This window comes from Gossypium hirsutum, chromosome A09, assembly GCF_007990345.1.
Source record: "Gossypium hirsutum isolate 1008001.06 chromosome A09, Gossypium_hirsutum_v2.1, whole genome shotgun sequence".
Taxonomy (NCBI): domain Eukaryota; kingdom Viridiplantae; phylum Streptophyta; class Magnoliopsida; order Malvales; family Malvaceae; genus Gossypium; species Gossypium hirsutum.
Window position 1 is genome coordinate 70,098,415 of NC_053432.1, and position 9,341 is coordinate 70,107,755.

The window sequence follows — 9,341 nt, forward strand, 5'->3', positions numbered from 1 at the left end:
TATTCTAATTTTGGTGGATTGGGCTTTCTCATCTACTTGTATTAGATGATAATGCGTTTAACGCTTATGTCCTACATGGCCAACACCTAGAAGACCAATGGGATCATTAGGTAGTGGTGTGTTTAACGCTTTAGAATGTATATGATGTTTGTATATGCACAAGGTTTAGAGGTATAAAGTAAGTATATGCTCTTAACACACAGGCGATGGAAACCACAATACATCTTGAGCATCAGACACAAATACAATTCTTCAAGAGCTCAGGTGAACATTCTGGTAAATGCTGATGATATCAATGACCTCTTGGCCGTAAATCTCCTCCCCTCTGTTTCAGCTGATCAGAAAATAACAATAACTTTCATTGTCTATAACTCTGCCAAATTTTCAAAACTTCATTAACTATAATAACGATGAAGAAAATGCTTAGCTTAAACCCTCAGGCATCCATCAACCAAATTGAACTTGCTTGTCGTACTACAATCTTGTCCTTTTTTCTGCTTCAAATCAAAGTATAAAAAATATCAGCAGTTCCCACGCAAAGCCATTAGAGTAATGACTCAGTCCACTTCCACAAATGAAGTGCAGTCAATATCCTGAAGGGTAATTTTACCCATGTATAAATCATTTATGTGATCAGGACAGAGTGGCAGGCATTTTTTATTCAAAGTTTCATTAATAGCACCCATACCCTTGACCCACCGAGCTTCATCCAGGGGGTTCAAATTCAGATGATTTTGCAGTAACCTAACCCTATACATGGTTGTATCGATTCTACCACAGAAATGAGCAATACAAGAATGTGATGACTCGTCAGAAGCCAATCTGATCAAAGCCAAAGATAGAGCTCCATCCACGGGTTTCGGGTCTGAAAGATTTTTATCACCCATCATCTTAACATCCCTCTCAGTTGGGAAGTAAATTTCTTCATATCCATTCATATCTGAGAACTTCAAATCTTTACTGTAATGTTTAATTGCTTCAAGTTTGGTGGATTCATGCTTGTGTGCCAGTGTTAAAATACAAGAGAACCTAAGGTGATAAGAAACAATAGTTTTCACCATTCTGAAGTTGTGACAGCAGCAGAAGAAATCCAGCCATCTTCTTCCAACACCAGCATACCACTTAACAATATCAGCATCTTCTAATGCAAATGGTACGCTGATTGGCCTGGGACGACCCATATTATTCGTAAAACCAACCATTCTAACAGCCTTCCTAACAAGTTCTATGGGTGCAGAAACCTTCATACACAACTTGGTCAGATCCTCTACTGTGCGCTCAGAATATTTCTGTTCTTCTTCTTCTCTTACCCTCTTTTCTTCTTCCTCCAATGCCATTCTAGCTTTGGTAGGTGCCAAATGCTTGTCTACTTGTTCTTGGAATTTGTCATAAGCGTCAACAAGATCTTGTGGCAATTGATCTCTAACATGTCTTAAAGATAAAAAATCACCTCTAGAGAGCAGCCGATGCCAGTTCCATCGTTCTTCCAAGGACCCCATGAACTCTACGACTACTTCATCAGCCCAAGTCCTAAAGATATCTCTGACTTCACTCTCAATTTGATATTCATATCTAAAACCATTGTTACTCTGCTTCAACTTCTTAAAAACATGACTTAATATTTTCAGACCTAACTTTTTCCTATTCCTCTCCCGAGCATTCCTCAATTCTAAAGCTTTAACTTCCTTCTGTCTATCATACTTCTTCCTCGCTCTAATTGCCTTCTCCGACATAGGGCGGTGCAAAACAGAAGGAGGAACAGCCTGCAGCTCCATCCCCAAAAACATAATCTTCTCTGATACAGCACTATGGATGGCTGTTTTAACTCTATCCACCTTCAGCCCCAAATTTTGTTCCAAAAAATCCAAAACATGGTCCTTCAACTCCCTTACTAACATCTTTGACCCGGATGTAATTACCAATATCTCCTCTAAGTACCTAACAGCATAAAGTTTCACCGGCTTATAGAAAATAGTAGAATTATTCAAATCAGGCTCAGTTAACTCAAATTTAAAGGTCTTTTTATTCATTCGAAGCCTCATTTCTTGAATTTCTCTATCAAAACCATCAAAATAAACATTAATCAAAATCGAACACAAGGCACTTTCTTGAGGAAGCCCTCTCCCTAAGTAGCAACCACCAAATTCAACTCTAACCACATCACATTCAAACAACTTCTTTATCACATCAATCAACATAGCATCTTTAATTTTCTCTCCAATAAATAAACACAACTTATCAACATTAAACTCATCAAACTTGCTAGAACAAAAGGAAACATTAAACCACCAACTTGGGTTTGTTACATTGTTCTTTAAGTACCTAATGGCAGTGTGTCTGCCCATTCCAACACGTCCACCATAAGAAAATGTCACAAACTTTTCATCATAAACAATTTCCAGGACCATCCTAATGGCTTCAATCAAGACCTTTAGTTTCAAGTTTGGTAAAATCAAAGACTCACCTGAAGGACCGGGCGGGTCCATTTTGACACAGCAAGAGGAAACATCGAACTTGTTCTGAGAAATTTCATGACCCATTTGATAAATAGAGAAGTGGTTGGAAACAGAGGTGAGAAGCGCCGTCGTTGTTGTTGTTGATGAATGGGGGGAGTTGGAGAGGTTTTGGCAGGCGGTGAGAAGAACAGAGGGTAAAGCGACGACGTTCTGGAGGAGATTGGAGAAAGTTCCATTAGAGTATTGGCTGAGAACTAAGGATTTGAGGTGGGAATCTGTCAAAGTATGGGAGGACAATGGTCTGAAGGGGAATAAGCAAGGATGGTTAAGTCCTGTGATTGTTTTGAGGGTCTTGAGCATTGAAAATAAAAAAGATCGATAACAGATTGCACAAAACTTTCCCTTCCCTGCCTTTGGATAAAAGAAAAAGACCCACTAGTGCCAAAATTGCAAGGATCCAAATTATTTTCTCAATCACTCCTGTATTAGGGTACTCAACTCAAATGAAAAAAAAAATATTCTAATTTAACCATACATATTTTATATTTTCATTATTTTGGTCACTCCATTCAAAGCTGATATCATAGTTAAAAAATTAGTATAATAATAAATTTAGCTCTCAATTTTTACATATTATATCAATTTAGTCATAATTTTTAAAAATTCTCTCTCAATATTTTCAAATATTCTTAATTTGATCCTAATTCTAAAAAATCAAAGAAATATATAAAAATACATAAATATTTTCAAAATCCATAATAAATATAAATATTTTATTTTTATTTAATATTAATATTAATATTAATATAAAATTATTTTTTTGAAAATATTTATATATTTCTTTGGTTTTTTTAGAATTAAGATCAAATTGAAAACATTTAAAAATTTTTAAAAATTAATTTTTAAAAATTATGACTAAATCGAAATAATATGTAAAAATTGAGAGCTAAATTTATTATTACACTGATTTTTTAACTATCATATCAACTTGCCATTTTGTGATTTTAAGGAAATGACCAAAATGACCGAATTATATAATGTGGGTGTACTTAAATTGCAAACTTTAATTTTAGGTGTCTAAAATGATAATTTTTTTAGTTGGGTGACTATCTATGTAGTTCATCCATCACTTTCGTCCCTTGACCATTTCTATTAAAAAAATCAGACATGGTGGTTTAAGCCAATGAAATGTGAACACGTAGAGGGTCAATGTGATAATTTCACTACAAGCATGTGAACACGTGGGAGTTTTCTTTTAAGGTAAACTATCAAAATAATCAATTCTGTTTACTCATATTACATTTTAGTCACTTATGTTTGAAATGTTACATTTTAATCACGTTAACGTGTTGTAACATTTTAGTTATTTATTGAACTAATGTCGCACGTTAAATCATCATTTCAAACAAAAAGTTTAGATTAAATTATACAATTGATCCACATATTTTTTTTTCCTTTATTTTTCATTTTTTTCTCCCTTTGTTTTCCTTTCTTCTCTATCCTTTTTAACGTATTTTTTTTATGTTTTCCTAGACTTTTATTTTTTTAAACAATTTAATTTTTTCCTTTATTTAAAAAGTGTAGGACTAATTTTAACAAAGGGAAAACATAAAAAAATACATTAAAACAATTTTCAAATTAAATTGAGATAATAAAATAAAACTCATAAACTCAATTAACTCGAAAATTTTTCACTTAATTCGACTCGATCAAATACCCACCCCTAAAACACCAATACCGATTCAAGTTTTACTCTTCTAAGAAATAGCCATCTTCATATTTTAATAACTTGGAAATTTATGGCGCAACTCCTCACAAAAAATCTGATCTGACCTATTCCCTTTTTCTTTGTAAACTTTATTTTTGAAAAAGAGAAGCAATAATATTCAAACCAAAACAGATTCTCAATCATACATTTCATATTTCGATGGAAAAATATTAAATATTTTAATTAGAACATTGAGGTCATATAGATAGAAAGAGGCCTGCTCATAGATACATACATACATACTATGAAAGAGGATTCAGTATATGTACAAAAAAAGAAGAAAACAAAAGACGAATACAACATAAAATTCAAAGACCATAACTGATGAAGGAATTAAGTAGAACCCGAAGTGAATAACATCGTGATGGCCAGACCACCTCCATGGATAAATCAACTGGAGTCAAACCACAACACCGCGGATTAATGACCACCCACACTACTATATATTGATAGCTACACTAGAATCTTGCAGGTATGTGTGAAATTCGAGAGAGTTACGTGGAAATGAAGCGTGAAGCAAGAAGATAAAGGAAGAATAGTTGTCAAGGATGATCTAACTAAATGGTCCAGAAAAGATGTGAATTCAACTGAGAAGCTACACAGCATTTAGAAGGAATGCCAAAAGTAGCCATGGACAAAGAGCAAAAACAAGCTGTACACAAATAGAAAGAAAGAAAGAACACATACTGCAGGCATATCATCAAAAAGTATTTCAGCTTATGGTTCTTGCTCAACCTTCCTGTCATTGTCAGCAATAATCTTTCCACATAAAGCATCATTCTGAACCTTGAGTACCTTATTTTCAATTTTTAGCTTTGCATTCTCCTCCAAAATCTGCGGTATGCGACTATTAAGATTGGCATACTTCCTTAACATCGCATTTTCTTCCTTCAGTTTCTCATTTTCGAGCTTCAATGGATCAGACTACAATCAAAACCACTGAATTAAAAAATCTACACCATCATATGTGAGCTCTAAAATGAGCAACCAAGGTTTTAGAATGACAACTTTTAGCAACAACGCTTATTAGCAAAACTCATAGGAAACCAGTAAAAAACTATTATGAAAGTCGGGGGTTAATAATACTAATATGATTTTGTTTAACACCTGCATGAGTGTAAAAAAGTAATTACAACAGATTAAAAAGTGTAGAAGTGGAAAATTGTTGAGGGCAAACACAATATTGACAAACTGAGTTTAAAAAATTATACTAATTCATCTGCAAGAACAAGTTTGGTGTAATTCTTTTACCTTATATTTGATTAACTTGTAAGCAAGACACATATAATTGGAAATTATTATTTTGCTGGTCAACTACTCAGACTTTCTCAGTTTCTATGCATAAAGTAGTAGAAATGCCAAGTAACTAATGTGCTATTTGCAATTTATTCTTTTCTGTTGGATAACCTCGTGCAAATCTTTTAGTGCGATCTTGTTTTACTTACACCTTCAACTTCATATTTTTTCCATTTTCATGCTCTTGTATCGAACAAAGTCTAAAAACTTTACTACTTACACTATCTTGACAAATTTAGGACATAACAAAAAAGTTAGACTATGTGATTGATTGCTTCTAAAATACTATCAACTGAGCCAAGGTCAGATTTTGTTCAAGTAAGGTTGGGCCTCTAAGATACCATCACAAATTGATATAATCAAATTTAAAGTTAAACTAATGACCCCTGTTGCTTGGAATTCATTGATTTTGCCCATGCACTTAAACTAATGACCCCTGTTGCTTGGAATTCATTGATTTTGCCCATGCACCAATGTTGACACAAGTATGGGATCCATATGAGTGATATTCATTGCACACAGCAGCAGTAGCAGTAGAAACAGGCAGAGTTAAGGTTCAAAAACATGGATGCACAGCAATGAAATTCAGAACACAAAGGAATAAGAAAATGTTAAAAGTGGTTTCCCTCCAAATTAGTTAAATCTTAGATAGCCTGTAGTATTTACATTCAACTTGAATCTTTTCACCTACGCCTAATCAGTTTAGCTTGATGTTCTGTTCTTATTACATTTTGTCCTAACAAAAAAAAAAGTTGCCGAAAAAGAAAGAAACAGAGGCATAAACAAAAGAAATTAAGAGACCAGGTTTTTTGGGCTTAAAAACCATAAAATCTTTTTAATTGTTAAACAAATGAAATGTATAAGATCCTATGTTTCTTGGACATAGTTGGTGAGTGTTGGATATAGACATATCTCCTACAGAGGCAAGTTCAAATCATTACTAGTTTTCTTCACAAATTTGGATGATAAAACTACCTCTCTATATTTGCCCGATATGTGTTGCACAAAGTACTTGATTAAAAATGAAAAGTTGTAGCAACCATACAAGCATTTTAAGCCAATTTCCTTTCTCACTATTATAACCAATTAGGAGTCTATCCATTATTTTCTTCAAGCAAAAAAGGAAAGAAAAACTACATGTATATGAAGAGAGAGACAAAAGAGACTTACTAGAAGCCCTGAAAGTGTTTCCAAAAGAATATTTTGCTTCTCATGGTCGTTCTTCAGCTGCAAAAGATCACTCCTCAACTGATTAATCTCTTTTGCTTGATCCGTCAAGGTTTGGTTCATGGAAGCATTAGCCGCTTTTAAGGATTGATTTTCTTTCTTTAGTGATTCGTTTTCTCCAGTAAGGCTCTCCAAATTTGATTTCATTAGCTCTTTGTGTAACTGTTTCCAGAGGAAAAAGACTTGTCACTCAAGACTCAGACTACCCATCAATTGGAACAAAATCTTTATGTACATTGGGAATTCTGCTCTTAAATCTTCCTTTATAATTTCCCACTAACATCTCTAAAGTCTAATGCTTCTTCATTGACCCACTTTGGAAGGAAAACAAGTGCTTGTTTAGCAATGCTTCAAGCTATCAACAAGCACTTTTTGATGGTCAAATCATTGCTAAAAAGATTTTAGTAGCCAAAGCTTTTCGACAAAATACTTTTTGAACCAAACCAAGAAGATGCACTTTGATGCTTTTGCTGTTTGAAAATATGATTTTGAAAAAGAAAAATGCAAAAAAACCTCATTTGTCTCGTCTATCTTCTAACATCATGTTTTTAAAATTGACATTTTAACTTTTCATAGCAATAGTTAACAGCAATGCTAAAAGTTTAAAATTCCCAAACCATAATTTTTCAAAGCAACATTTTCCAAATGCACTTTTTTTTCAGACCAAACTTTTTACAACTGCAGCCGTAATGCTAAACTAAGCTACAATAAAGGTTGGAGTAAAATGGTAGATATATTACGCAAGATTTGATTTTGCAATGACAAAAGCCAAAACTCAAAGAAATCAACTAGAATATTTACGGGTTTGATTTAATTCACTTACTAATTACTTTTTTTTTTCTTATTTTAAAACAACACTTTCAAATTCGTGAACAAGTCGTTAGACCTGCTTATTTTCACATAAATTAGGACAAAACCAAAGTTAAGTTTTCTTAACAAGAAGAGTAGTTTCTGTTGTAAATTCAGACAATCAAAGTTAAACTCCTGATTCATATTCTATTTTCAGAAAGAAATAAAAACACAGAATGAAAATTGGATGAAATATTGCATCCTGTTCCAAAGGCATATTCCACCGTATCCAAATTCATTCAAGAGAAATGAGATGAGAGATGAGATAGTATTCTAACCTTAACTCTTCCTCGATATGCCTGATCAGTTATCCGTTTCCTCAGAGCTCGTTCAGCTTGAGATAAAGTAGAATGGCATTTTCTCAAAACAGGAGCATTGGAAATGTTTGGGGATTGAGAGGCTTGGACCGTGCTTCCATTAGCCTGGCTTTGGATAATCTCATTGCTGATTCCAGATGGATTTTCTGCCCAACCGGAGTACATTAAAGATCCTGGATCCCATTGCTGTAGCTGAAAGGGGAAAACAAGTTTCCATCAAATCAAATTGAAAAACAACTGCAACAAAAATTGATTAAAATTCTGCTATTAGTCTTGTACTTTCTGCAATCCATGTACTTTAATTTAGTCCTTTTAAGTTATTGTACTTTTTCAAATTTTAAAATCTCAATCCGATAAGAGTTAAATTCATTAACTTCCAAAATTTGATGCTACAAACATATTATTATTTATTATTCACTAAAAATCCAATAAATAGATTAACAACTGTCATTTAAGGACTTAGAATGATCCAACATGATACAAGTCTAGTAATTGAATTTAACCAAATGGATTTAACTACTACTATTTAGGGCAAGATTAAAATTTAAAATTTTTAAAAATAATTGGTTCCCAAATTGAAAAGTACTAAAACTGATCAAATTAAAATATAAAATTAAATCAACAACTTTCAGAGGGACTGATAGCAGAATTTAACCAAAAACTTCACCCAGAGCCACAAATCGCTGGGATAACTTGATGGGTTATCTGGCAAGTTGAAGATATTAAGTTTACAGATCTATGCTAAAAAAAGAAGAAGAGAGAAATCAAACAGAAAAAATAAGAATTTAATCTGTTATTTACCAAGTCAATGGCACAAGCTAAAACTTAAAAAGAAAAAGATTAAGAAAAAAAAAATCTTACAACTTCTTCATCATCGTCAGTCGAGCTGAAGCGCTTCCCGGTGAGGGGATCATCCATCCACAAGTCCATGTATTGTATCGTTTTAGCAACAAAGAAATGGCAAATTGCTGCTACTCTATATCTCCATTTATAATGAGATTTTTGACGACGCGCGACACATGGAGAGAGAAAAGATATACTAAAGCGCGCGACACAGAGAGGACACATTAGAAAAAAGAAAGGGTAAAATGAATTATACTTAGGCTCAGTTTGTTTAACCTAAAATCAATTCCGAAAAATGATTAATAGAAAATGATTTATGTAAAATATTTTTTATTATTTAGTAAATTTTTTAAACATATTTTATAAAAGTTCTTTTTCAATTAAATAAATATATATTTAAATTTTTTTTATTGTTTAATTAAATTTATTTTTATCTATAATTTATAATTTATATTGTTTTTGCATATATTAAAAATATGATGTTAAATTCAGATTTATTACAATTATTTTTTAATTACATGACTGTTAAATGAGTATTTTTTTTATTTAAAAATGTGACATAAAAAATTGATAAAAAAATTTAAC

General features: G+C 32.6%; 2 protein-coding genes across 2 annotated transcripts; both read right to left on the reverse strand.

The window, feature by feature from the left end:
• Positions 1–2,927, reverse strand: LOC107889395 (nuclear intron maturase 3, mitochondrial-like). Its single transcript, XM_016813803.2, has one exon. The coding sequence runs from the start codon at positions 2,814–2,816 to the stop codon at positions 558–560; it is 2,259 nt and encodes a 752-aa protein (XP_016669292.1). The 5' UTR covers positions 2,817–2,927; the 3' UTR covers positions 1–557.
• Positions 2,928–4,378: 1,451 nt separating this feature from the next.
• LOC107889394 (uncharacterized) lies at positions 4,379–9,043 on the reverse strand. Its single transcript, XM_016813802.2, has 5 exons — positions 8,775–9,043; positions 7,875–8,105; positions 6,691–6,909; positions 4,912–5,148; positions 4,379–4,618 (listed from the first exon to the last, which is right to left on the reverse strand). Exons 1-4 carry the CDS (start codon positions 8,979–8,981, stop codon positions 4,942–4,944), a joined length of 864 nt encoding a protein of 287 aa, XP_016669291.1. The 5' UTR covers positions 8,982–9,043; the 3' UTR covers positions 4,379–4,618; positions 4,912–4,941.
• Positions 9,044–9,341: the final 298 nt, after the last annotated feature.